The sequence below is a fragment of the Fusarium coffeatum genome (assembly GCF_003316985.1).
Source record: "Fusarium coffeatum strain FIESC_28 chromosome Unknown BRIP53273_contig_217, whole genome shotgun sequence".
In the NCBI taxonomy this organism is placed as follows: Eukaryota; Fungi; Ascomycota; class Sordariomycetes; order Hypocreales; family Nectriaceae; genus Fusarium; species Fusarium coffeatum.
Window position 1 is genome coordinate 1 of NW_022158010.1, and position 27,602 is coordinate 27,602.

The 27,602-nt window shown below is 47.9% G+C and overlaps 11 protein-coding genes across 11 annotated transcripts; 5 read left to right on the forward strand and 6 right to left on the reverse strand.

The window, feature by feature from the left end:
* Nucleotides 1-159: 159 nt before the first annotated feature.
* On the reverse strand, nt 160-2,175 carry FIESC28_08908 (uncharacterized protein; the record flags this gene model as incomplete). Its single annotated transcript, XM_031163045.1, has 4 exons — nt 160-490; nt 936-1,284; nt 1,602-1,956; nt 2,011-2,175. The coding sequence occupies 4 exons, from the start codon at nt 2,173-2,175 to the stop codon at nt 160-162; spliced, it is 1,200 nt and encodes a 399-aa protein (XP_031012882.1).
* Nucleotides 2,176-6,477: 4,302 nt separating this feature from the next.
* FIESC28_08909 (uncharacterized protein) lies at nt 6,478-8,724 on the forward strand (the record flags this gene model as incomplete). Its single annotated transcript, XM_031163046.1, has 3 exons — nt 6,478-6,590; nt 6,669-7,582; nt 7,631-8,724. The coding sequence occupies 3 exons, from the start codon at nt 6,478-6,480 to the stop codon at nt 8,722-8,724; spliced, it is 2,121 nt and encodes a 706-aa protein (XP_031012883.1).
* A 1,044-nt stretch (nt 8,725-9,768) lies between these two features.
* Nucleotides 9,769-10,369, forward strand: FIESC28_08910 (uncharacterized protein; the record flags this gene model as incomplete). The annotated part of the gene is made up of 3 exons (XM_031163047.1): nt 9,769-9,863; nt 9,914-10,091; nt 10,142-10,369. 3 exons carry the CDS (start codon nt 9,769-9,771, stop codon nt 10,367-10,369), a joined length of 501 nt encoding a protein of 166 aa, XP_031012884.1.
* Nucleotides 10,370-10,670: 301 nt separating this feature from the next.
* On the reverse strand, nt 10,671-13,005 carry FIESC28_08911 (uncharacterized protein; the record flags this gene model as incomplete). The annotated part of the gene is made up of 5 exons (XM_031163048.1): nt 10,671-11,892; nt 11,938-12,025; nt 12,073-12,480; nt 12,526-12,625; nt 12,673-13,005. 5 exons carry the CDS (start codon nt 13,003-13,005, stop codon nt 10,671-10,673), a joined length of 2,151 nt encoding a protein of 716 aa, XP_031012885.1.
* A 1,425-nt stretch (nt 13,006-14,430) lies between these two features.
* Nucleotides 14,431-15,450, reverse strand: FIESC28_08912 (uncharacterized protein; the record flags this gene model as incomplete). The annotated part of the gene is made up of 4 exons (XM_031163049.1): nt 14,431-14,663; nt 14,715-15,088; nt 15,141-15,231; nt 15,279-15,450. The coding sequence occupies 4 exons, from the start codon at nt 15,448-15,450 to the stop codon at nt 14,431-14,433; spliced, it is 870 nt and encodes a 289-aa protein (XP_031012886.1).
* Nucleotides 15,451-16,341: 891 nt separating this feature from the next.
* Nucleotides 16,342-17,556, reverse strand: FIESC28_08913 (uncharacterized protein; the record flags this gene model as incomplete). Its single annotated transcript, XM_031163050.1, has 1 exon — nt 16,342-17,556. The coding sequence occupies one exon, from the start codon at nt 17,554-17,556 to the stop codon at nt 16,342-16,344; it is 1,215 nt and encodes a 404-aa protein (XP_031012887.1).
* A 1,091-nt stretch (nt 17,557-18,647) lies between these two features.
* Nucleotides 18,648-20,377, forward strand: FIESC28_08914 (uncharacterized protein; the record flags this gene model as incomplete). The annotated part of the gene is made up of 4 exons (XM_031163051.1): nt 18,648-18,942; nt 18,988-19,391; nt 19,438-19,964; nt 20,014-20,377. The coding sequence occupies 4 exons, from the start codon at nt 18,648-18,650 to the stop codon at nt 20,375-20,377; spliced, it is 1,590 nt and encodes a 529-aa protein (XP_031012888.1).
* A 142-nt stretch (nt 20,378-20,519) lies between these two features.
* On the reverse strand, nt 20,520-22,674 carry FIESC28_08915 (uncharacterized protein; the record flags this gene model as incomplete). The annotated part of the gene is made up of 2 exons (XM_031163052.1): nt 20,520-22,286; nt 22,342-22,674. The coding sequence occupies 2 exons, from the start codon at nt 22,672-22,674 to the stop codon at nt 20,520-20,522; spliced, it is 2,100 nt and encodes a 699-aa protein (XP_031012889.1).
* Nucleotides 22,675-23,477: 803 nt separating this feature from the next.
* FIESC28_08916 (uncharacterized protein) lies at nt 23,478-23,987 on the forward strand (the record flags this gene model as incomplete). Its single annotated transcript, XM_031163053.1, has 2 exons — nt 23,478-23,571; nt 23,620-23,987. 2 exons carry the CDS (start codon nt 23,478-23,480, stop codon nt 23,985-23,987), a joined length of 462 nt encoding a protein of 153 aa, XP_031012890.1.
* Nucleotides 23,988-24,131: 144 nt separating this feature from the next.
* On the reverse strand, nt 24,132-24,980 carry FIESC28_08917 (uncharacterized protein; the record flags this gene model as incomplete). Its single annotated transcript, XM_031163054.1, has 1 exon — nt 24,132-24,980. The coding sequence occupies one exon, from the start codon at nt 24,978-24,980 to the stop codon at nt 24,132-24,134; it is 849 nt and encodes a 282-aa protein (XP_031012891.1).
* A 1,278-nt stretch (nt 24,981-26,258) lies between these two features.
* Nucleotides 26,259-27,218, forward strand: FIESC28_08918 (uncharacterized protein; the record flags this gene model as incomplete). The annotated part of the gene is made up of 1 exon (XM_031163055.1): nt 26,259-27,218. One exon carries the CDS (start codon nt 26,259-26,261, stop codon nt 27,216-27,218), a length of 960 nt encoding a protein of 319 aa, XP_031012892.1.
* Nucleotides 27,219-27,602: the final 384 nt, after the last annotated feature.

The window sequence follows — 27,602 nt, forward strand, 5'->3', positions numbered from 1 at the left end:
AAAAAAAAAAAAAAAGGAAAAAAGAAAAAGAAAAGAAAATACACCACAAATCGATCAACGCCAGAAGCCCACGCATTTATCACATCTTGGCTCTCCTCTTCTAATGCTCCATGATCTCGTTTAGCTGCACCTCCTGCTCATCAACCGCAAGCAGAGGCTCTAAGACTTTGGTTGGCCGCAAGTCGATACTGATGAAAGGTACTTCGTTTTTTTGCCACTGGTAGCTGCGAAACGCTTGATGCGTTTCCGCGCCAGGCTGATGACATATACCTTGTTCTGAATGGCCACCGCGTGTCTCCAAAACTGATCATGTGCCTCAATGGCAGCGAATCTTGCGTCAGATGCTGTTGGGTATTCGATGAGCTGCACTCTATCGATTCCGCCGTTCATGTTCCCGGTCTCCGTCCTCCACTTGAAAGTAAGCCCTGAATTGGCCGTTACCGACACAGTCAGGATGGCCTTATGGCCTGGATCAGTTGCCTGCGCTCGGCTAGACTCAGACGTCTATTTTTTCATTCGCTTTGACGACTGGTTGTTGTTGTCGTCAGCCTTGCGCTTCTTGCCCTTGGTGGTTGTTGAGTCGCTGGTTCTAGTAGCTATAGGTTTCCAAATTCCTGCTTGTACACCGGTTTCGAAAATGGTGGGACAAGGAGGCTTCGGAATCTTCTCATCGGTGGGAAGTTTATTCTTAGAGTCCTATTCAAAGAATACTTCCATCATGAAATAGTTCTTCATTCGGTCGGTAATGATATTGGCCTTTGGGTATAAAACTGATACCTAGCCATCAAAGGAATGGCGTTCTCTTAAGGTTAAACCATCTATTCATTGAGGATTGATGAATTGAAAGTGTTGATTCAAGGCTGACGACGTAAGCCTTGTTCTGGATGCTTGGGGTTTCTCGCCAAAACTTATCATGCACCTCGATTGCTGCAAACCTGGTCTCTGAGAGTGTGCTGAACTCGGTAAGTTCCACCTTAATGACACCGCCAGCTATGTGTCCGGCTGAGGTCTTCCAACTGAAAACCATTCCTGATTTGGGTGTAACAGATACAGTGAGAATGGCTTCGTTGCTAGTATCTGCCGCCTGGGTTCGAGTTGCACTTGACTTCCCTGAATCGTCTTGGTGTAGACGCTTTGCTGTCTGGCTCAAGTCGTCGTTGGCTTTGCGCTTTTTCCCCTTTGGTGCCATGGCTTCTGTGCTTTCTTTCCATGTCTCCACCTGGACCCCGGTTTCGTAGATAGTGGGACGGGGAGGAGCTTTCGGGACTTTATCGTCGATAGGGACTGTACTCTGGGAATCCTATTCGTAGAATACCTCCATCATCAGATAACTCCGCATATAATCGGTAATCTTATCAGCTCTTGGGTATAGGATTGCCGTAAGATCATTGAAAGAGTGGCGCTCTCTTAGACTCATATCGTCTTCTTTCAGGATAGTTCTTGTAGTAGCCATTATCGCTTGAACGGCGCAGGGGGGCGTGAGAGAGTAAGACGACGCAAGGAAGCAAGACGGCACAGGCGAGGGAGATGGTGCAAATGAAGAAGGTGGCGAAATCGAGGATGATGGCGCAAATGAGGAATACGGCTCGAATGAGGGATACTGGTTGCCATGCGCTCATGCGCATCCTGTGAAGCCCCAAGTTGGAGCTGGCTCTCAAGGGAAACCGGAATAGCAAGCCGCGCAGTTGCAAAGTTGCGAGGACGATCCTCGTCGTCGATGCGGGGGTAGGTAGTTGATCCTCTGTTCGCCCACTTTTTGATAATGCAGCGGACGTGGAAGACGGCGAGACAGGAGTTGTAAATTCTGATGCGGTCATACTCCATGGTGTCAAAGTGGACCAGGATATCCGCGCGGATGCTCCTTGGAGACTTCCCGTTTGCAAGGGTGACGTATCTTGGGCCAACGCCCGAATTGTTCCTGTCACGCCAGGCCCAGCCAACAGTTCCATCCTCGTACTGGAGACTGATGCCGAAAAAGACAGGCTAGCCTGCTCGTCGAGCAGCCGGGACTTGTCCGTCTCGAGTTCTCCCTGCGGGAAGAGGATGGTCCTGCGACAGGAAGCCGACCTGGACGCGAGATTCTTCGAACTTTTGTTCGACGAGGGGCGCTGGATGACCGGCATCCTGGGAGGTATCCCAACCATTGTAGTTTAGCATCGAAAGGAGGTCCCTCATAGTGACGGGTTGTCCGGTACGGCCTGAAAGAGAGTGTTAAATCTGGGTCAGGCAGAGGATCTCCTGTGCCGTCCTCCAGCTGGCAGGGCGCTCTTATTGAATAACCGATCGACCTGGGATGGGAGGAAGGATGATATGAGAAGGAAGACGTTAGAAGTTGACAAAGAAAATGAATAAAGTGTCGACTATAACACGGTAGCAATGTCTATGTGCTGGATAGCTAATTGATAGAGTGGTGCTGGAAAGGGCAAAGAGTCAACACAGAAGACGTGAGGGTTAAAGTGTCAGAAGCTGAAGCTACAGAAGGCAAGCTTCTCGTAATTCCCAAGTCGTTACGTGGGAACTGAAAGCTTCCTATGCCCTAACTAGGGCTTAAGGATATCTAGAATGTTGGCAGTGACGGGCAGTGACAGGAACTCAGGTGAACCCGAAAACAAAAATAGAAGAATTATCTTCTGAAGCTTAGGCTACTATCATAAAGCAGGCTAAATGCTAGTCTAAGCTAGCATAAATCAAGTAAACTATTTCGTCTCTTATGCTTTCGGGGGCTTTTGATACTCTAAGGGACAGCAAAGTACTGATGTGCCGATCCTTGTTGATTGTGCGTCTGCGAGCTATTACCTCTGTGTTGGAATGACCTCCAGTAGAGCGGGTATCAGAAGCTGGCGAGTACTTGACGAGTCGAGCCGCGGATCGTGATGGCACATGAGAGGAGCAAGGTGCCTTTGTAGTTCGTCTTGGTACAGCGAGACCCTATTGTCGATGTCGGTTTTAATGCATGTCAAATTTGTGATGAGTAGGTAGGTAATAGTTGATATATATATGCATGCCTACCTTATGTTTGTTGAAATCCGATTCTATAGTGAATATTGGTGATAATTGGGAAAGTTTGTGTTTGGGGTGCCCTTAAAACGGTGAAGCCTGTTTTACGCGACAAATCTGTGTGTTTTCGATGTGATCCATGCCAGCTCGGGCGTATCAGAAAGGACGCATCCAGGGTGTGATGTGTTGGTTGGAACTACATCACGAATTGCGCCTGCTTTCTTCCCTTTGGTATTTGTTGTTTTTGTTTTTGTTTGCCTGGGCTGCTCGCCGAATCCGCACGTGTGTGTAGCAGATTGCTGCTGCTCATCAACTTCACAAATAAGGTATCTAGCTGGTTGTCTCAAGTCCTCGAGCATTGCCCTCACTTCTATCACCGTTGTGTCACCATCATTGCCCTTCATCGTTTCATCCATCGTTAGCCCTGTCGTGTTGAATTCCTTCCAGGTGGCGGGGAGATTGCTGTTCGATTGCAGGAATTCTCGAGTGAAAGCAACAAACACACTGATGTATGGAAGAAAATTTGTTGCAGTAAGCTGTCAAACGACTTGCTGATCTCGCCTTGCACCAACTGACAAGCGTCCAGTCCCCGACTTGTATTGCGGAGTGACGGTAAGAATGATATTGAGCTGTGTCACGTCGTGGAGGTGAGCAGTTTCCATTCCTGAAAATTAAATGCTGCCATGATAGACTGTCCCAGAAATGTCCATTTCGAAAAGAGGACGAACTGGTGAGGCTTCTTCGTGCGCTGGTCAATGGTCGGAGACCCCGAGCAGCGGATGCTGAATGGATCTTGATTCGCCTTTCCTATTTAACTTTTGACAAGAACATTCTCACAGAGAATATTCCCCAAGGCGGACTCAACAGACCAGCAAACTTTTGATTCACCATCTGTCCAGAAAACGGCTGGCCGACAAATCGTTAGCATGGGGTGAACGTCATTTACAAATGCCGGCGGCTTCGGCACTGATGACGCATTTGCACCTTGCGGAAAGACCTATAGAGCACAAACAATAGCTATTCTTATGTTAAATCATGCTGACAATTGAGAATGCTTCTTAACATCGTCCCCCCAAAGGAGTGGCTGGGTCTACTGTAACAAGCGTCTTGTCAGAAAGCACAAAACCAGAGACAGTTTATCTACGTTGCTGAGTTTTGAAAGACATGCTATGCTGCAAAAAGGTACAACACAAGATAACAAAGTATGAAGAGTTGTTCATGAAGATTGTAGGCTGAGGGGGAAAACTGCTTGCTGTTGTTGACCGAGACAAACGCTGATCCAGATTAACATATAACGCAAACTATTTCGTCTCTGATCGCATGGTGGTCATGTTTCCTTGATAAGAAACAGAGAACATATGCAGTCGAGTCATTCTCGATATTCACTTCGTCAAAAACATGATGATGTTCCGGAGTGTGCTGTTGTTCACCATACCCAGACAAAAGATCAATTCTGAACAAACAAGCTGAGCTTCGGCTTATCAGCATTGACCTTGACTTGCCGTCAGATCAGCGCGCGGAATTTTCCGTTTCAACATTTCTTATCATTCAGAGGTGGTGCTCTTCATAAAATACAGCAATGACCATCGGGCATGTTACGAAGTTACCGGCCCAAAGGATGTCAAAGTGTTAGCGCACGTGCTAGCGATCATGTCTAAATTAGTCTTGGGCAGGAATCACATCATCACGGCCTTTACGCTTTCTTAAATATATCCTAGCGAGAAGAGTCGAGACCTTCTGTTCATCAAGACGTTGATCATGTGGAGTAAACTGACTCGAGTCACGTATTTCGTTTAGCTGGAGGCACCATGGCTCATGGCTCATGGCTACAGGGATCATCCGTCGGGCCCAAGGTAAGGGATCAGAGGTGTCTCACTCACGTGCTTTTTCGAATCGATGCAAGTCAGATTCGAGTCCGAAGAAGCAAAATTCTCAATTGTTTCAAGTTAAAATCTTTCTGATTGTCGTTTTCGACGTGGACATACGATCCGAAAAAAGGAAACGCACATCTGCCGTGCTGTAAACTGGGATAGCCTAGCGACCCAAAAATTCTAAATTTTATTGCCAGTGGGTCAATGAAGCGTGATGGGATCTTTTGTTTTTGTCCAAGAAGCTACCTAAATTAACCAATTGATGGAAAAGACGCGACGGACGGAACGTGGGAAAGCCGTTGACCCTCAACGGCTTCTTGATCAACATTCCATTCAACAACAAAAGATGTTGCAGAGCCTAGCTCAATTGGAGATGGTCCATCAGTTGAGGCAGAAGATAATACAGTCGGTTAAGCTGATAAGAGAATCACCATTCCCAAAGCGATGGTCTTCGCCCGTGTTCCCGTTTTCCACCTGCGGCGGTGGACGTTGTAGGTTTCATGGGGTACAGTTTAGCGCTGTAACTACGTTTACAGTAACGGTTGTATTGGGTAATAATGTAACCCGACGATAACCCAACGCTACCTACGTAAAGCCCGAGCGTCGGAAAGTAATGGATTGGGTTCCGTTGAAGAATTGGCACTGACATTGGCGCCCATTGGCTTTGGCTTTGGCTTTGGCTTTGACGTTGTCGTTGACGTTGACGCTGGCAGTGACAGACAGCAGCGGAGACTGCGGAATTAAATATGTGCCCCGTACGTCATTTAATTGATGGGCATTGACTCTGGAAATCTTGTTAAGTTCGTTAGTTCTTACGGTCGTTGGAAATAATACACGGCACAGAGACGCTTGCCCAGAATTATCGTCTCCCAAAAACAGGTACACGAACACCGCATTCTGAATGATCAGCAGTCAGATTTGGACCGATTCGATTATGCATCGTGATCTGACAGGCATTAGATAACCATCCCCTGTCGATGTAACTCAGCTGGTTAGCCAACGCCAAAAAAGAGCCCCTCAGCCACTGCAACGACTCCACGTTAGGGTCCTTTTCTTTTTGTCCCTCTCTCTACTTGACTAGCGGTCCGCTAAATTAGGTCCCTAGACACTACTGAAATCCCAGGAGAACCTATCAAAATAGATGACGCAGGGATCGTCGATCTCAGTATTTCTCCCCTTTCATCGGGATCGGGACCTGAGCGCTGGGTTGAGTTGGAGGAGGACAAAAAAGAAGGGCCATACTCTAAGCCATACAGCGCCAAACAATAAGTCGTCATGGATGGGTAATTAAATTGCAAAAAAATCGTGATCTGCAGTTTTTATAATATCTCGTAAACTGCACCCTTGTTCCAAATTCCAGTCCAATTCTGGTCAAAACGGTCATTCAAAGGTGATCAATCATTCCCAGCGATCCATAGGGCAATGCCGCGCCTCCACTGGATACCCCATTCGGTACAACGCCCTGTCCGTTGGTTTCCCATTAAAGACGTGAGTTGCCGTTTATGTGCCTGTCATATTGCTCCAAAAGTCTCTGCGTCATTAGACAGAGTTCAAGGCCTTGTTTTCTTCGTAAATCCTCCATTGGGCTGACATACCGAATCTTGTCAAAATGCAGACTCTCAACCTCGTTGAAGACGACGATATGGATTCTTGTCCACCTCCCATCCCCATTCGCTCACAAACCCCAAGGCGACAAGTCAGAATGAAACAAAGCAAACAGAGGTATGTTGGGTCGTGTCTCAGCTCCAGCCTCGCTAGGACAGGGCCCTATACGAGTCCGTCTTTAAGCTAACAAGTCAGTTTTGAGACACAAGATTTAGGCGATGGAAAAGCCGATTTCGACCCTGGACTGTTACAGCAGCCATCGTCAGCACCCACGCAGGATCAGAAGCAGCAGCAGCATCATAGCCAGAGCCAGAACCACAACCACAACGGCCATTCTCATACTCACACTCACACTCACACTCAGCATGCATCTACTACACCAGCTCCACCATCATCTTCTGCAACATCTCAAAGTGCAATGTCTTACCGATCTCACGACAATGAAGTCTGGTCTCAAAGAGATAGAGATACTTCCTCAATCTCTTCCGTCTATGTACCTACCTATCTCCCCGCGCTTCAAGCCAAGGGCGCTGGCGCAGAAGGCGATGGCCTTGAACCATTGACTGAAGAGGAGTATGACCCTTCTTCATTCGATCTCGTCGTGCCTGCGCACGCCATGGGAAAACAGTATAGTCTTGAGAATCAATCCGAGATGCTGTTTTCCGCCAAGCATTTAACAATCATTTTTGACGACCCCGTGCTACTACAGCGATTCACAAACTTTTTGTCTTCGTCGCGACCGCGTTCAATGCCTCTTTTGACTTATTATCTTGACACCCTCAAGGCAATGAAGGCAATTAATTACGCCAATTCCTTGACTGCGTCTTTGCAGGAAATTGATGGTCACGATTTTACCATGGATCCTGTTACCAATACTGTCAACAATGCTCTTCAAAAGAGAGCGACTGATGCATTCCAAGCAATGGTCAACCATGATTTACCAGCTTACATCACACACACTTACATCCAGACCGTCAGCATCACCATCAAGCGAAGAATAACGGACACTTTGGCACCTCAATTGCGCGAGCTTTCAGAGGGTTTGGCAGAGGTTTTCTGTCTGACAGATCCTTCGCGACCCGACAACCCAATTGTGTTCGCCAGTGAGGGTAAGTTCAGCCATGATGAGATTAAATGACCAACACTAACAAATGCAGAATTCCACCGCACAACGCAGTATGGTATGGACTACGTTCTCGGTCGCAACTGTCGCTTCCTTCAAGGTCCCAAGACAAACCCGTACAGTGTACAGAGACTTCGAGATAAGCTCGCCGCCGGCCAAGATCACTGCGAGACGTTCCTCAATTACCGTCGTGACGGCTCACCTTTCATGAACCTTCTCATGGTGTCCCCTCTCTACGACTCACGGGGTGTTGTTCGCTACCATCTTGGTGCTCAAGTCGATGTGTCAGGTCTTGTGACGGATTGTTCAGGTCTTGACTCACTATCCAAGCTTCTCAACCGTGAAAACCCTGAAAATGAGCGTTACCCGGGTGAGCATGCTCAGGAGCAGAAGCAGGATAAGAAGGATGAGTTCAGAGATTTGGCAGAGATGTTTGATCTCACTGAACTCAAGACTGTCCGTGAATCAGGCGGTGCTTTCCACAGGACTCGTCAGCAGGATTTGAGACAGACTGACCAAGCACCCGCGAACTGGAACAAGCCGAGATTTGTCTTTGAGGATGATGCCACCATCAACCGACGCTTGTCTGACCCCATTCTTCAGGATACAGCTGCGATGAGCTTTGGTGGTCGTCTCAGCGGTGTTTACAAGCACTACCTCCTCGTCCGCCCATTCCCCAGTCTCCGAATTCTCTTCGCCTCACCATCTCTCCGCGTCCCAGGAATGCTTCAAAGTCCATTCCTCTCTCGCATCGGCGGCTCCGACCGCGTCCGCGAGACTCTCACCCAAGCATTTGCCGGTGGAAACGGTCTCACTGCCAAAATCCGCTGGTTGTCCAAAACGGATATGCCGACCAAGTCCTACGGCGAAGGCGGCCAAGCACCTCCCTCCAACCCTGGCCGTAACCGCTGGATCCACTGCACACCACTCCTGGGATCTAACGGGGCTGTTGGTGTGTGGATGGTTGTTTTGATTGATGATGAGTCTGATGAGGCGTTTATTCGGAACATGAGGAGGGAGGCACCTGCTGTGGCGCCTGCGCCGAGACCCAAGTCGAGGATTGAGCAGCTTACGGGGGATGATGACAGGATGAGTTTGAGCAGTTTTGCAGCACAGCACCGGGCGTAACGAAGGGATTGGGAGGTCATTTGCTCTGGGAGTACGGGTCATGATGAGGGTGGTCTACATATTTGTAATTAGTGATACCTCTTTACGCAATAATACCGTTAATACCAATGAACGAGAAGAGTCCATAAAAGCGTTTACCCTCCATATCGTGACAAGAGGCTACCGTGACGAGATCCACATGAGACAAGACATCACATGTGTCAGTTACATACAAAGAGAAGTGCTTTGACGTATATGAGTATCAACTAATGTCTTCATCGGCTCGGGCCGAGCTTGGTTTCCGCTTAATGCCACGTTTATGGGCGTTGTTAGGTCAAATAACGTTTGTCTAGTACGAGTCAATGTCTGAGGATGGTGAGGAGTGGGTGCTGGTTTGACGTATCCCATGAGGGCTGTTTGTCACTATCAGCCGCTGACAGAGGCAACGCTATTTTGACTCCATTTTACTATGTAATAGATATGACGACGTCTTAAGAAACCAGATGAACTTGCTCTTACTCTGAGAAGATGGTGTATCAGCCTGGAGGTTTCTTTTGATAACTCGTGACAGTTGAGTGTAACCGACGTGCGTAATGCGTTCAGTAAGAGCAAGAATGATTCCTCATGAAAGGCGTGCTTGACACTGAACCTATTTATAACCCACCGATTACAATTATCCAGCTTCATATCGATTGATTACATGCTCGAGTTGCCTTTTGCTTTGTCTCTACGCCCGCTTACTCTCCGCCCACGTCAACTCCTCGCAGCAACCAATCATCTCAACCACAATTACAAATTTGAGAAAGAATAAGGTTGAGTAAAGTGCAGCGCAGAAGGTGTTCCAGCCACCCAGAGTAGTGCGCCAAGCCATGTCAGAGTAGAGTTTCATTCAACATGTTGGCGTTTCACCATCGTCCCTATGTATCAGGATTGCGACATAATCCCCGCCTATGACGGCTTGGCAGGGTACCCTTGGTGTTGCGAACCAAAATTATAAGAACATCATTTCTTCACAGATTGTTGTAGAAAAAATCAACTTTTCTCTAGATCTTTACCAAACTCAAGATGTACTCTCTTTCCATCACACCAGAGTATGAGGCTGCGAATGAGCAGTATGCCGAAGACTTTGACAAGGGAGACCTTGCCCTTCCACCATCACGGTATGTGAATGTCAACTACGAGAGGTCATTTGCTGATGATTTACCGGTAGGAAAGTCGCTATAATAGCCTGCATGGATGCCCGTCTAGATCCAGCACAAATCCTCGGAATAGAACTCGGTTCAGCACACGTTATCCGCAACGCAGGTGGTCGCGCAGCCGATGCTCTTCGCTCAATCATTATTTCACAACAACTTCTTGGCACAAGAGAGATTGTCATCATCCACCATGTACGTATTCCTCCGGCATTATTTCCGTCGCTGGGATTAACAAAACCCAGACTGACTGTGGCATGCTCACGTTCTCTGATGTTGACCTCAAAACAAAGGTCAGAAAAGACCTTGACGAGGACGTTGATCACATGGCCTTTCTGCCCTTCTCTGATTTGGAGCAGAGTGTTCGCGATGATATCAAGTTTTTGAGGAAGAGTCCTCTGGTGTTGGATGGGCCTATTACCGGGTATATTTATGATGTCAAGACTGGAAAGATTACGGTCAAGGTTCGATAGTCTATCAGTATCAGAGGATAGACTGCGGCTATGGTTATGATGAATATTTAATTTCCAAACATCCTAGAGTTAAAACTCTTACTCGTGACAGGATTGGTATAACCTGAAATACATCTTTTGGCCCAGCAGGCTTTTCTGAGGTAATGAAGCAAAGAGAGAATTAAGTGAAGAAATCAAAGAATGATTAGAAAACAACCTGGAAGTACTCCTCACTAAAATGACGGATTACAACACCACTCAACCCCAACCAGCAAGACAGTCTTAGAGAAAGAAGCGCCCTGTTCACGCTGCCCAAAGAAGATCACATCTCCTGATAAATCGGATTCGAAGTAAACCCAAGATCCAAACTCTCCCAATTCCACAACATAGCAAGATCACCCAATTCGGTGTCGGAAATTTGCTGAAAGCCCATGTCGACCTGCGGAGGCCCAGCAGTGAGATTCTGCATGTGAGATCGGTTGTTGATCTCCTCAGGCCAAGATGGTGGTGCAGTTGTTGAAGGGATTGTCTGCATATGAGGAGCAGCTGTGTACATGTAGTGTTGATATCGCGGGTCTACATTGTTGGTAGGATATGCCACGTATGAAGGTCCTTCGGTTTGGATTCTGCCTGGAGCCGCTGGTACTGGATTTGCATAGGGCTGGTAGTGGGCTTGGGCGGGAGATACTTGAGAAGGAACCGGCATAGGAGCCGGCGCAATGTGGCTTGTCTCAACACTTGGCTGCGACATAGCCGCAGCAATAGGAATGGCTCCTTGACCACCGGGAGGAGTATCATATCGTCGCTTCTTGAAAGGATCAGCAGCCTGCATCCCAGATGACGACGGAAGCTTCTTAATCAACCGTCGTAAAACATCGTAAGGAGCCTTGGCTGTGTTGGTGGCAGTTCGCAACTTCTTCAACGTGATGAAAGCTCTGGCAATAGAACCAGTGACTTCTTCACGACGTGGTACACGGCCATCCTCAGCGTGGATGATGACCGAGCATAGAAGAGCGGCTGTATCGAAGATACAGAAGGGGACGAAGTGGAAGGTGGTATCTCGAGTCCAGACGTACTCAAAGAACCGATGAACAGCATCCATTAGTTTAAGCGCGTAGTCGATTCCTGTTAATCGGAACTCGATATCCACGGCGGTCGCTGTAGATTCTCTGATGTTCTTCGCCATGTAGCCTCGGAAAGGTCCGAGTGAGATGGAGAGAGTACATGTATGCATGTAATGACGGTGCAGAGCGATCCACGGTAGGTCCTCATTAGCAGGTCCATTGGGATGGTCCATAGCATACTCTGGAGGAAAGGTCTTCATAAAGTCCTCCATAATCTTCTGGTAGTCGCGAATATCAGCGGGTTCGGTAAGAATTTTAGGACCGCCGAAACGCTTGAAGATCAGACCGACAAGTTCAGACTGGAGCTTGAGATGCAACATAGGCGAAGCTGGGTAGTCTTCTAGTGTAAGGCAGGGTAAACCGACGTCACATTCTTCACGATTGATGAGCATCGGGCGGGCGAGCAGACATGAGACGAGCCTAAAGATGTAAGTATGGGCGATAGAGTTTGGGATCTGTTCTTACCAGTCCCAGGAATCCACGATACACCAGAGTCGTCGCTTCATTTCCAACTCAAATCCCGGCAATTGATCCACGGGCTTCTTGTGGAGGTCTACCAGTGTTAGTCCCTTGTATTAACCCATATAACTGGACACTCACTAATCATCTGAGCCTCTCGGACTACAGCGCCAAGGACCTGCCAGCACTCTGCGAACCGTGCCTCGGCTTTAAACCAATAGCACGAATGCAGTAGGTATTGAACGGTATACACATGGCCATATCCTACAGGAATAGCGCTGTGAAGTTCTCTGGCAGCGTCGTGATACTTCTGAGTCAAGTCTTTGACAGATGTGCCAAGCTCGCTCTCAATTCTGCTACCTGTCTGGCTGTCGATGTGCTGGACGGAACATGCGCAGACCATGAGGAGAAGACATGTCCATTGGGCACCACAAGGCCGACCCTTAGTATAGTCATCCCACCAGCGAGCATACTCTTTGCTGAAGTGTGGTGGGTAGACGATGTAGTAGTAAAAGTTGACGACATCGAGAAAGCTTTGGATCAAGGAGTCTATAGATGTTAGATGCGACATAGTAATGAGATCGGCGATCTTACCAACGATGTGTCTCGGCGGCAGCACATCTAGTGCACGTTGGAGCTGAGCGCTATCTTTCGGATCAAGATAATATTGCTCGGAAGGCTTTGTGCTCCCTGACTGGATGGTGTAAGTAAATGCGCATCAACCCAAAGGTACAAACTCACGTCTTGATCAAGCTTGGTCAATAGGTGAAGACGACTATAGCCAATCGCTTCCAGAATGCCATCGACATCATCATCACTGTCCCCCTCCTCACCTTGCATATCGCGCTTGCGCTTAACATCCAAGGAAGCAGCCCAAGCATCGTCCCCTGAAGTAGCTTTGGAATCATCCCTGAAACGACACTGGTCAGCGACTTTGCGCTTCTGACAATTGTTGCAAGGCCATTGGCGATTGCATTTTTGCTTGCGACGATGACACTCAGTACAGGCGGAGCGCAGCAGAGCATCCGGTTGGGCCATGCTCTCTACAGAGCCCTTCCGAGAATCTTCGGGCATGATAAGCAACGGTCTTGCAGAGTGTGCGGGCGAGTGCCGGGTGTCTATGGTAGGTCACAGATATGAAGGGAGACTGGGAGAGAGGGAGAGGGAGATGGAGGTTGGTTACAGTAGAGGCGGGGCTAGATCTTGCGTTATAGCGGAGTCTAGTCATCGATCAGACTAGACTGTTTGTGGTAGCGGCGCCTGTGTCAGGGTCTTTTGGTCCTTTTTTCGGAGCTTCCAATCCATTGCATCAAAGTTTTTCCATTCATTGTCTCAGCTACAGTGACACAAGATCGTCATCAACCTGAAAGCTGAAAAATAAAGGGGCGGTCGGAGAAAAGGAACGTCTCACTGTGCTGCTTTTGCTTTGCTTCGATACGCGGTCGGCGATCGCTGTGTAAACCTGTCTCACTGCGGCTGAGGAGGATGCCATACAAAGCACGCACATGACTCGTCTTTTTCTTTTTTTCTTTTGTGAGCAAGACCAACACTAATGCATATCACCATGTTGGGTAATATCTAATTACTTAGACGACATATCACAATAAGGCTTTCCTTGGCTAAGATCGGAGATGTCTTGTCATCCTCAAGGGTTCAGCCAACACATGATCTCCCAGAATATGACAGGTAACAGGGTCCGAGATCCGATCGACCCACCCGGGACAATCTTGTTCCCTGTTTTGTCCCAGATTAGCTTTTATTCCCGGGTGGCCTGGACGAATGGTTTGCGCTTATCCTGCATGTTTCCACACTCTTCTCCCAGCAATTTCGAAAGGCGTCGGAGTGGCTGATAACCGTCCTATTTTTGCACATACAAGGCGGCCTGTATTACAAAGCAACAAGAACCTGTCGTCCCCAAGATGCATGATCATTAATCGAAAAAGATTGCAACCAGGTGTGGCTGAAGATTTCTCGTGTCTGAGTTGTGGCTGCAAGTTTCCGTACCCTGTAGCACTCCGATGTCTGATTCAGGATTGTACATATCTACAAAATTTGCACAAAATTCTGACTCAAGTTCGTATATTGATGAAAGTGGTTGTTATCTCTTTATCTGATCACCATTTGGACGGGCTCTTTACCTGGCGATGCGACCGGTACCACAGGCTAGCTTAATCAATTGCCAAGACTGGTTATGATGCGCGTCAGTAACGGAATTGCACAGCGAGTTCAATAGGAGGTTTTCTTTCACGGAACAATGAATAGGGAAGCACCTATCCCAATTGAACTAAAAACATTCCGAATCATCTAATAGTCCCATAGTTGTAACACAAAACTCATTATCCATTCTTTACTCATCCATCTCGTGTCATTTTCGTCCTCATCAGTTGTAGGACCAAGTATGCTTTCCAAAATACTAACTTCCGTCTACTGACGGATGTGTAAGTGCACCCTCTCACACGATCATGAAGCAGATGCTTGAAGGGGTTGCACGAGGCGACCCTAGACACCCTTGCTGATGGGCTTTGTCTCCGAGCGACCACGAATGATCGTGGATAAGTCCCCGAGGGGTAGAATGACGGGAAAGTCGACTGACAGAAGAAGCATCGAAGTCAACATATACCAACCGATAAACGTAACCGCCAGGAGCAAACCAGCTCCAACGTGCTGATACTTCAGAGCAAGACCGGCAGAACCTTGAGCAAGAGCGAAGAACGAAGCAGAGAGGCAGCCGACTACGAGCAACGTCAGTACTAATATGCGATAGAGTAAAAATGCGCACTTACAGCAAGGAATAAGAAGAACAAGGATAGTGAACAGGGCGATGTTTGTTCGGATACTCGCTATGGAATAAACACTGCACAAGATAGCCATGGCTACTAGGAAGAAAGAAAAGGTCGCATAGAAGGCGGGCTCGCTGAGGCCGTCGGCAGCTGTACCGGTGGTCGAGTATGTGCTGTAGGCGCCAGAGCCGGGGACGATAGTTGTACCAAAGGCGAGCCAGAAACCGCCGAACGTGAAGAAGATCGTGGATGGGAATGTATTTCCTGGCGAGACGTCAGTGAGATTATCGATAGTGGAGGGGTTTTGCTTACCGAGGATCCATTCACCTATCCCTCCTGCGATCAGGAGCAGACCGCCTATACCGAAGTAGACGCCACTAAGAACCGTCGTCAGTCGTTGACCACCACAAACGAAGTATTGAGACCTACACGTTTGCGGCAGCAGCGAACCCTCCGGCACCCTGCCATCCGAGTAACGACATGGATGCCGGGGTAGTGCATAGCAAGAATCCAGCCAAGGCTGTTCGGGTCAGTACCACACTGACAATTGATGATATCGAAACCTACCAATTGGTGTCGGATTACCAAACGTCTTGCGAAGATCCCCTTTGACTTGGTTCTGCGGCTGCAAATACAACTGCTGAAATAGCTCAGGAGATAAGGGAATGCTCATGGCTGGTTGAATATGTTCCATCTCAGCACGATCGCTTCCGAGTTTGGCGCTGGGAGTGGGAGACATGATGCAAGGATGTGAAATTCAAAGTTGCTGAGAGGTTGAGAAGATGAGACAGGATGGAGATAAGACTGGGGAATGGACAGCTTCGATCCAGTTTTATATGTATCCAGGTAGCGGAATGAACTTCCCTTTACCCCGGATTGTCGGGGGAATCTGGGGGTGGAGATATGTGGATGTATCTGAGTCTGGAGTGTATACGAGATCTGGGGATGGGTAGCAGGCGGGACTGTCGATCGACTAACAAGTGAGCTCGGCAATGGAAAGCCGGATCTTGAGGCGGTCTTGTTGAATAGTCCGTGCGAGCACACATCGATGACAGAAGTAGAGAAGGGAAATAGTTACCCGGAAAAGCAGATGTGCCATGGCAATATCGAAGTACTGGTCAACGCATTATTCCAAAACCGACCCGTTGTGCCGTTCTTCAGGCGGTTTCTCATTGTGAAGCTCATGATCTTTTGTTCAGTCAATGCTTGGAGTTCAATGTCCAGGCCACGTCTCCTCCGGACGAACGGCTCGTCCGTCGATCAAGTCTCAATTGATCCATCCTCAACAATTCGAATACAGGATCCATGTCAACAATCCCCGGACCCTGACGCTCCCAGCGGTGATGTTGTAGCGAGCTAGTGTCGAAAAGGAATGAATGCGGAGACGGCTCCGACTTTGCGGGATCTCCTCCGCACTGCGGCTCAACCGAAGCCACGAGTTTCTCGAGACTAGCAAAAGTTAGGGGAGGCAAACTTTCCGCGGTCTGTTAATTGGACAATGAACGAGATGGGAGCGGAATGTTGAAGCTTGGAAGTCAACTGCCGAAGCTAGATGACCTTGCTCACGGTGACTGCTACTCAATGTTCCCTGCATTGATACTCTTAGTTTTGGCACTATCTACAGGGGAGGCTAGCTTGAAGCATTGCCGTCAGAGCGAACATCCTCCGAGTGCACTGACCCCTCATCGTCAGGAAGCTGCTTCTTCAAACCCTCAAGAATACTCTGCAATCCCTCCTTGACCTTGGGATTCACCACTGTTGCGATACGCTGCTCCAGTTCCTCAATCTTGGTCAACAATTCTTTTGTCTTGACATTCATCCCCTCATCTTCCTCGCTACCCTCTTCCTCTTCATCATCGTCTTCCAACCTCTCGAGGCCATCTCCAAAAGCTTCCGCAAACGCTCGAGCCATGTTATGATCCTTGATCGCAAACACAATCTCATCAAGCTGTTCCCACCGCTCCTTGACACCCTTCGATTTATCCTGTCTCGGCATCAAAACCGCCTTCCATAGCCGTGCAATTTCTCCAACTGGATTTCCATGCGCGCCGCAGCCCCAAGCGCCGAGAACCAGACGTTTCGTCTTCTTCATAACAGCGACACGCATGACAGCCCTCATTTTGTTCTGAGCTAACTCGCGATCCTTTTTGTTCGCGTACGTCGCAATACCGTCATTGTCCATCTCGTATTCAGGCGTTCGAATCATAGCAGCAGTGATACAGTCGACATAGAACCGGTCCTTTTTATCCAGATCTTCAGCTTCTTCATCTCTGAAGACCAGCACATTGGGAGTGTAGATAGATGCTAGATCAGGAATGCGGTACCATTCATCCTTGAGAGAAGGGTATAGAGTAGTACGCATGCAGAGTGACTCTTCTTGACTGTTTGCACCGTTGAGGAAACCTCCGCCTGGAGATAGAGGGGAGCCCATGTTAAGAATGGCCACGCGAGCGCGATCATTCTTGAGATCGGCTTTTGTTCCAGATGGGGTTTCTATCTCGAGAAGGTCTCGGGCTGCCTTGAGTGTATCAACCTCTCTGACTAAAATTCTGGGTGGTTTGGCTTCTGCTGAGGGTGGCAGACTGGCCTGACCATCAGACTTTGATGTTGATGAGCGACGACCAGATTTGCCTTTCTTCGCTTGGTCTGTAGTCTTACCGTCTTTTGATGCTTGTGCAGTCTGAAAAGGAATCAACTCCGCTGCGTCGATACCCTGCTGAGCACGGGAATTCCCAGGTAAAAGACTGGGAATGACCTTGTTGATAGTCGCTTTAGCCTTTTTGGAGCGAACGTCTTTGCGGAACGCCGCCGGTGGACGACCAATAGAAGGCTCTGTTCTTCCCATGATAATTTCTCGAGTGAATATCGAACAAAGTGATAAATTGGCACAAAATTGTGTAGATGCTGAGCTTGAGGATGATAATGCCGACTTGCTAAATGGGCACCTTGTGAGCGTGAACCTTGATGAGCAAGGGCCCAAGTTGGGTGAAAAGTATCTACAAAGGTGCTTTTACCCGCAAATCAATTTTAAAAACAGTCAAGTGCTAGGACTGCGACTTTGTCAATTGATGGAAGCATCATGTAGACGTCAATCGGATTGGTAATTATCGCCACATTTGCTGGTGAGAAACTGTATTGGTCACATGACCAGAACAACTCTGTCAACATCAACATCAACACCAAAACGCAAGCCCACGATCAATCTCTCACATGTCTAATTACTGTCAATTTCGGTGACAAAATGTATTGGCCAAAACGAAAGCAATTCGTACGGAAGCGTCGGCCACAGCGTAATGTTTTCCCTTCAACGTTATGATCTTGCTAGCGATGACGTGGAAAGGCACAACTCACATGCATTCACATTCACATGGGCCCAACTCCCTAGTTTATAAACACCACAAACCTCAGCTGAAAAGCATCTGATCAGCCTTACAAACACGTGAGCCTCGGTCGAAATTCCTCATTCCTCAAAAATGTGGGCTGATTAAAGCTGGGATCCACAGTCGGGATTCGTTATGATCGCCAAACCCCGACGGACATTTTAAGCATGATCTAACTGTCAGCTTTAATTTCTAGAATTGACTCTATTGACGCTAGAGCTGTCAAAAACCATGTTTATGTGGACCTTGAGCTGGGAACCGGCGCTTGGAATGTGCGATGTCCGACGTACGGAGGTTATCACATCTGGATATTGTAACGATAGATCTGATTCCTTGCCATGATACCCGAAAGGTCGTAAGGTAACCGGGTATCAATGCCGACTAGACCTCCGATGCCACAAAGTCGCGTGTTTTCATATCCCTGATGCTCGCCGGCCGTCCCGACATCATGGATTCCTCGATCTGCCCATCTTTTATAAAGAGCATGACCTCCCCATCTTGGCTACATCCGTCTCCCTATACGGCATAGCCTCGACCTGAGATCTAGACTGTTACCATGGCTTCTAGAACAGACGTCAGCGACGATGAAACCCTCCGTCAAAAGACCCCAGAGCCGAAACCGAAACAACGATCACTAATAAGTCTCATCTTCGACAACACACGGATTGACATGGCTGTTGAGAACTACGAATATCCAGGATGCGGTACTGTGGAAGATCCATTTGTTATGAGCTGGATTCCAGATGATACAGGGAATCCACTTAATTGGGAGAAGTGGTTGAAGTGGACCATCACCATGGTTTCTGCTGCAACTTCATTTGCTGTTGCGTTCAGTTCAAGTGCTTATACTGGTAAGCTACCTCGTGCTTGGTCATGGAAACCGCTAATATGTTCAGGTACTATCATGCCACTTATGATCCATTTCGAAGCAAGCCAAACACTCGTCACTGCTGGCGTATCATTATACGTGCTCGGCTTCGCAGTTGGACCACTATTCTGGGCACCATTATGCGAAATCTACGGCCGTCAAATCATCTTTGTCATCAGCTATGGCATGTATGTCGTCTTCAGCGCAGCATGCACAGCGGATCACGGAATCGCTACGCTTCTAGTCCTACGATTCTTTTGTGGAACATTCGGTTCATCACCATTGACGAATGCTGGAGGCGTCATCTCAGATGTCTTCAGACCCGACGAGCGTGCTATCGCCATGGCATTCTTCTCTCTTGCACCTTCTCTCGGGCCGACTTTGGGTCCGTTCATTGGCGGATATCTCGCTGAAGGTCAGGGATGGCGATGGGTGAGTCTTGTAACCCTTTATTGTAATTACTTATTAACGATTTCAGGTCATGGGCTTGATGGCCATTATTGCCGGAATATTCTGGATCCTAGACATGTGCTGCGCCCCCGAAACATACGCCCCCTACATCCTTGGCAACCGCGCAGCGATCATGTCCAAAAAGACAGGCAAGGTATACAAGTCGATCTACGAACACCAAGGCAAAGCCGATCCCCCAGCAGTTGTTCTCAAGAAAGCCCTCATACGACCTTGGCTCCTTCTCTTTGTCGAACCCATTGTTCTCCTCCTCTCAACATACATCGCTATTCTGTTCGGCACGCTTTACATGCTCTTCGGCGCGTATCCTGTTGTCTTCCAATTAGAACGGGGTTGGTCCGCTGGTAAAGGCGGTCTGGCTTTCCTTGGTGTTGCAGTCGGAATGATTGGTGCTATTCCAGTTATCGGACTTATGAATATTTGGTACATGAAGCAAGCAGCCAAGTACAAGGGAGAGCCGGTTCCTCCGGAGAATCGACTTCCTGGATGTATGCTTGGAGGAATCTGCGTACCGGTAGGAATGTTCTGGTTCGCATGGTAAGTGCACATACTCTCCACCTCCCAGAACTCAACTAACCATCTTTAGGACTTCATATCCTGACGTACATTGGATGGCACCAGTAGCCGCTGGTGTTCCCTTCGGCTTAGGCATGGCCCTGGTATTCAACAGCATCTTCAACTATCTCATCGACTCATACACCATCTACGCCGCCTCAGTTCTCGCTTCTAATGCAGTATTACGATCGATGTTTGGCGCGGCCTTTCCGTTATTCACGAAGCAAATGTACGACAAGCTAGGCACACAATGGGCTAGCACCGTCCCTGCCTTTCTGTCTCTTGCGTGTTTGCCAATGCCTTTCATCTTCTACAAGTATGGACCTGCGATCAGACAACGTTGCAAGTACTCTGCGAAGGCAGCGCAAGCAACAGCTATGGCGACGAAGGGTTGATAGTTTGGACAGGAACGGGTATGTGATGGTCATATAGAGTAATATTTGGATTTTTGGAAAAACGGCGTTTGGTAACCATAGAATAAGAAAGATCTCTATAGACGCTACAAGAAATGGTCATAAAACATTAATGTTATACACTTCAAGACTCTCCCACGCTTCCTTTACCGGAAGACCGCCTCTTAATCCCTTGCACCTGATCTTCCAATGCAATCCCCATCAACGGTCGCCCCTCTTCAGAGACCGCGTTCGTATACCCGTACTTGAACTTTTGTTGTCCGATCATCTTTGTCACATCAAGAGCTTCCTTCTCTCCAGCATCTACTGGGAGGTTAAGGTACTTGGAATCACGCACTGCAGACGAAGCATAACCCAGAATCTCTGGCCCAGCAGCCAAGTGAGCAAAAACAACTCCGACAATACCACTCCCGAGAAGAACACCACAGCATGCAAAGAACAAAGCCATCCAGTTCCAGTGCACGACGTAAATCTCCTCAAGATTGCTCACGTCCACAGGAACAGTGACGTTGGGGGCAAAGTTTGCGATTGCGTCGCTGTTGCCTTGTGAGGCATACTGATTCAACTGACCGAGGAGAACATATGTGTTGATGAGCTGTGATAGTCGACGTCCGAATTGCTCTTTGGTGACATTCCTCAGCATATCTGCATCTTCCTCTGGCTCACCCACCGCAAAGCTCCTAACCCCAGGGTCATTGAGATACCTGATCGTGTTATCAGCGTAGCTCTGTTGTTTAACACCCTCAGGAAGACCACGAGTCACCCAGCCCCAGATGTCAGGGAAGGAAATCGAAGTCACCCCCTCGTCAGCGTGGGGCTGTCTTGAAAAACGTTGTTGAGTAACAGTGCAGTTCTGCGGAGATGAAGAGCCTTCGCGAGAGCAAGCTACGCGAGATTCAACATAGCGCTGATAAACACTGCAAATCGCTTCGACTCGCATGCTTGGAACATATTGCCAAGGTGATGTTCGAAATGAAGATTCGAAGACAAGCTGTGCGGGCCTCACATGCAGATCAGTCTCGTTGATAAGAAGACTCGGTCGTGAGCAATCCTTCTTCTCTCCGACTGAAGGGCATCGGTCGTTGACGTCCCAGTACTCATCGACGAAACGATCAACCCCAATACTCCAAACTGTCTGTAGGTACGTGCTATTGAGCCCATGCCATGTCCCATTCCGAAGTCTGATGGAACCGTTGTTGGTACCGCCCATATGAGGATCCCATTCGTACTCTTGTGCATCGAAGACTGAGATGTTGTAGTTGAGTTTGCAGTCTAGATCGATGTAGCTTGATTCTAGAGAAAATGTGGTGTTACCTTGGGTCACATTGGTAACTGGTAGTCCAACGAGTGAGGAGTAGGAATCCGGTTCAGAGTTCCAAGAAGAAACGTTCTTCCATCCCTTGTCATCGCCATCAACCTCAAGCTTCGGGATCTTAACATTGCCCCATAAATCCATAGCGTTACTCTTGGCTGATGGTGGAGCAAGTAGTAGAGCGCTATACATGGTCTGCATATACGCCTGCGTAGATCGATACGAATCGATCTCGCTTCGAGAATTTCTGAGCTCAGCACTCCTAAACACCGAGGGCGCATCTGTGGTGTAATAAAGAACGCTGGAATTCGCATGTATTGGCTCAAGTCTTGTGCGAAGCATTCGGAGAGCGGACTGTGAGCCTAGTGGTGATAGTGACCAAAGGATGAGAAGCGCGACGCCTAGGAAGTTGAATCTTCCGAGACTGATCTGCGTTACGAGAGTTGAGCCCACTGTGCGGCTACCGATGAGCTGTTCAAGAAGATTGAGAGTTGCGCCTTTTTCGAGATTCCAGCGCGCGGCTTGGAAGACCATTCTGCTTGCGACTGATGCGAAGAGAATTGGAAATATTGAAGCTATCTGTAATTTTATCAGTCACCTCGTTCAGGTGGATAAATTCACAGGGAAAACTGACCACAGTGATCGCATTGTTCCATTTCGCCAACACCTCTTTCTCGACAGTCTTCTTGTCTAGACACATGACTGCTACGGTAAATCCCAAAGCAGCAGCAGGTAGAAGTGTCAGACTAAGATCCGCGAATAGTGTCCCAGGCATAAAATGCCTTTTCGTATTGTTTCCGCTGTGCAGGCCATCTTTTGGTATGGTAGATTCATGACCCAAGAATCTCGTTTCAGGGCTGTTTATGCCCTTTGCCTCATTCCCACGATCGGGCGCTCTGAGGCTAGATGACGAGGAATTATCAGCCAAATAAGAATGGTGAAACTGTCGGTCATAAGAGTTGGCCATGTTGTCTGAGACCCACGAAGGTCATGGCCAGATGATGATGAATGTGCGAGGAATTAAAGCTCGTATCATCAATAATGAGGAGTAACCGCCCTGTTAATAAGAGGGCGTTTCATGTAGAATGATGAGATGATCAACGTGGCGGGGCACCTTTATTCTAGGCGCTGCAGCATTGATACGACCAATTGTATGGCCAAAAGCGTTTCTAGGCGCCCTGAAGGATTCCATCTGTAACATCATTTCTTATCCTGGTCAGATAACCCGCTCGGTTGATGGGCTGGGCGCTTACATGGAGTAGGGTTGCTAGACCAATGGGAAAATTGTTAGTGCGGCTTGTTGAACAGCCGGAGGCTATGAAAAGACAACAACCAACAGGTTTATGATGTTCACATGGAAATTCCATGTTCAAGAACAAAGTGAAAGAAATGCCTTAAACGCATCACAAGAGTGCACGGAATCTGAGAGAACGGACTAATTTCTTTCCGTAGGTAGTAAACCATAGGCTGAGAATATAGTGTGCGTTCAGGAGCCAACCATGAATACCATAGATAATATGTTCTTTCCCGCTCATCAAACAATGATGCGCTCTTGCATTCAGAATTACTTCAAACAGCATCTAATAAGCGATTCGTCGAGACAGTAGCGGAATTCCATAACGAGAATATCGCATCATTAAAATATCATGTCAGCATTTAGGGCTGAGGTGTCAGACTCGGCTCAGACTGGCTTAAGTATAAATTCTTATGCCTTGCCTCTGGATAGATTACACCAGGGCAATTCTCCTTTTCTTACAAGTCATTGTCAATATGTCGGAAACAGCGCCTATCCCCATCATCCTCTGCGGAAAGACAGAGTTTATCGGCCAGCGCGTTATCGAAGCTGTAAAACCCGAAATTGAAGGTCAGAAAAAGTCACAATAGTGAACCTTCCAATCTCTAACAATCTCAGTCGTTCACTTCGTCTTGCCCGGAGAATCAGGAAAGATCATCATCCCCGAACTACTTCGCGGAAACCATCCTCCGCCGCATCCCGAGGCCAGCACCATAGGCTCAGGAAACTACGCTCAAGTGCCCTGTGCGATAGTTTTGGGTGGTGCCTTTGAGGATGCAGATATAGCCGCTTTGCGCGATGCTGTGAAATCCGTTGATGGAGTGCGCGGTGTCGCGTGGGTGCGACAGGATACTACCCAGCCTGCACCTCCGGTTACGTCGCCTGAGTACCCTAAGCTTATGACCAAGAGAACGAAGGAAGCAATTATCCAGTTGCATAAGGATGGGAAGTTGGATGGAAGCCGAGATGAGATTGAATGGTATTAGGTGGATCAAGTCTCTATACAGAAGAGACTGTCCGTAGGCTGTCTAGTAACAAGGTAAAGCTTGAAAAATGCAATAAAACAAAACTTAGACAAGATGGTTTTCCAAATCGTGTTCCAGGAGACTGAACATAAAAGAATTCCAGAACTACCCCTCCTTGATTGCCTTCTCTTCTTTCGCCTCCTTGCACTTCCCGCCAATTTGATACTTCGACCCCAGGCTCTTCATGCTACTCACACTCTGTGCTTTCTTGTTGGCCATACCCGTCTTCCAACTCGTCATTGTCGAATTATAACCCTTCCCAGCACGATCCACGCCATCGCTAATGCTCCTGTCCAGCGCACTCATTTTAGCCATGGTACTTTCCTCAAACACCCTTCTTGAATTGTCCATTTTCTCTGTCGAGTTGTTGATGAAGTCTGTCCAGGCTTTGTTCTTTCTGTCGATAGCTTCGTTAAATTTGTTGACGTGCCGCTTGTAGCAGAACTTGTTCAGAGACTTTGAATCGGTGGATGTGGAGGAGACACTTTCTCTTCGCTGGTCCGGTGTACTGTTGGAATTATGTAACGGGTTGCCGTCTGGCTGGACAACCTCTTTTTCCGGTTCATATTGGCCGTGTTGGCCATTTGGGTTGTAGAGTTGCTTCTCATCATGTCCATCGTGAAGCGTCAAGTTATGAACCTCCTTCTCAACCCCATCATAAACTTTCTTCCCCACATCCGCTACATAAACCTCTTTATCATCACGAGTCGTAGTCCCATCATAAACTTGCTTCTCATCAGAAAAATCGGTCTTTTCTACAACCTCCTTCGCCTCGGATACATCAGGAAGGCGGTGAACCTCTTTGTGCGTATCCTCCCCGCGGCGGGCAAGGCTATTTGTCGTAGTGGGTATTATTGGTGTCGGGGGGGTCAAGACGATTTGAACGGGATTGCTCGCCGAAGCAGCTGCCACCTCAACTGGAGCATCATTCTTGCTGTCGACTGATTGAGACATATCGTTTGCGAACACGTTTTGTTTGATCACATTTCCATGAAATTAAAAGTCAAGTTTTAAGGGACCCCGCTACGTCATTTTAGTTTGAGGCTAGGGGCGCAGCGTAAGCAGAAGGATCATGATCCTTGTCTATGTCGATAAGATAAGGTGAGTAGTTGCTATTGGGATGGTCACTTTATAGCATAGAGAGAAAAGAAAGTGAAGCCCTTTGTTTGGTAAGATGCCGCTAGAATCACCCTTCGAGGGGTGTTTAGAGCCGACAGTGTGTTTCGGGCTTGGTGTGAAATGATGACGAGTAGGATGTACTGAGTTTGGTTCTCTGCCACTTTATGTTGCTCTAGGGTATCATCGTAGATGGCGTCCATCCTCTTGAACTGCCTGTCGACCGACCAGTGTTCAACTTTGCTAGTAAAAAAACTTTGATTATTGTTATTTCGAAGCCTCGTAAGCCAGGTTTCTCCAGTTTGATCACGGCGTGTTGATTCCCCGTCGAGCAATACGTAGTTGATGGAATGTGTGGCAACACCGTTGAATATGACAACGTGACTTTCAAAGATATCATAAGAAAGATGAGCCAACAAAGGTTGATGGCTGGGCTATGCTAGTAGAGTAGATAGAGAAAAGAGGGTACTCCAAAAGAAACATGTGTTTGGCTTCAGAAAGTAATCTATAACGGACAAACCAAGACACCGAGGACGTCGTTCGTGAGCACAGTGCCGAACCCGCTCAGCTTGATAATCATAACCATACAGGATATCCTTTTCAACAAGTCAGTTTTATAATATATTGCGGACCTGGAGGCCGTGGTCGAATAGCGGCAATGGCGGCATCTATGCGGCATGTGGCCTCTGATGTCAAGTCGGAACGCTCAGTAAGCACGCCCGACTCGCACTAAACTTGGACTAACATGGACTAGCATACAGCTATTCATCAAATTGGTAGCCAATTGAAGTTAAAAATGGCAAAAGGGCTCAATTTAATAGCCTTGCGATACGGTAGGTGTGGAGATTGAAGGGTGAGCAAGGCTCAGGGGAAGGTCTGTCTTATCGTCTACAAAGACACTGGTTGGGTGATTACGAAGACCCCCAGCTACGAATTGAGTTTGTCTTTGGCTAAGTCTTTTGCCTTCTTGTCATCATACTAGTCTCATTTATCTGTATATAAATCGCATCGGTAGGTCTCGGCAAATTCGTAATCATTTGTTCACATGCCTCTTCCCAAACACTCGCATACTTGCGACTCCTTTAAACCTTTGATATACCAGACCATTCCGGTGCAATGGGTTTCCGTCGCTCTGTTGGGGTTCTTCTACCCTTCGCGTTGGCGATCGCAGCTAGCATTTTTGTCCTCGTTCCTACTCTTGCCGGAGTGACAGACAAGTCACTATACGTCTTCAAACTCAACTTCGAAAACCTCTCTATCAGCCCCGTAAGCGATCTGATAGACCACATCGACATCCATTCAGGGCTAAGCAACAAGAACAATCGCCATATCCGAGCGAAAACGGTCGATAAGAATATCACAGCCGACTTGCTCGGTCTGGAAAAGGCATACGACATCACACTCTGGGGCTACTGCCATACGGACAAAGATAAGAAACGAGAGTGCTCAAAGCCCGCATTTAACTGGGTGAAAAAGAATGTCTCAATGGATTCCTTCAAAAGCACAGATGAGGATATAGTGGCCAAGCTGCCAAAGGAGATCAACAAAGCTATTGAGACCTTTGGCACATTGACAAAAGCGACTGAAGTTGCCTTCATTGTTGCTCTGCTGGAGCTTGCCATCCAGATCGCCCTTGGAGTATTCGCAATATGCTCCCGAGAGCTTACCTGCTGGACGTGGATGATCTCTGGCTTTGCCTTCGCTTTCACTCTTGCCGCTGCGGTCCTATCAACCATCATGGCTTCATTTGCGGTAGGGGCAGCTGAGACGACTACGAAAGTGTACGGAGTAAAGGCGGAAGTCAATACTGTATTCTTGGCCATCATTTGGATCGGCGCTGCTTTTGCGATAGCCGCCAACTTGCTTTGGATATTGCCGACGCTTTGCTGTGCACCAAAACAGAGGAGCAGCGAAGACTCCAAAAGCTTGCTTACTGGAAGTCGTCACGGTGCTTATGTCCCTGTTCATGATGATCATGAGATGCATGGCACGTATCATAGCGGAGGCCTTGCGTCTTCTTCGTCTGAGGGTAATCGTACCGATCTTGCTTATGAGCCGTATAGCCATCATGCATGATTGTCGATCATATGGGATCTAACATTGAGGGATACCGAGATGCGGATACCGGATTGTTTTTGCTTGTACTTGCAAGAACTTCGACCTACGAAGTGTCAAGACCACCAACGGACGAGCTTATTCAATAGATAGTTAGACAATATATGATCGAGTGAATCATCAACCTCACTTCCCATTATACAGAGTGAAAACGCGACCGTAGATAATTTAAGTGAAATAGACAAGTATCCACAGACACGAGCAGAAGAATGGAGCCCGAGAAGAACTCTGGGGCCTCCCGTCGTCGCAGGGGTAGTCGAAGTCTGAGTAAGCCAATATTTTGAAGAAGCATACTCGGATTCGCTCCTTTCACTGCAAAAGCTCTTGACGGCCACTAGCGGAGGA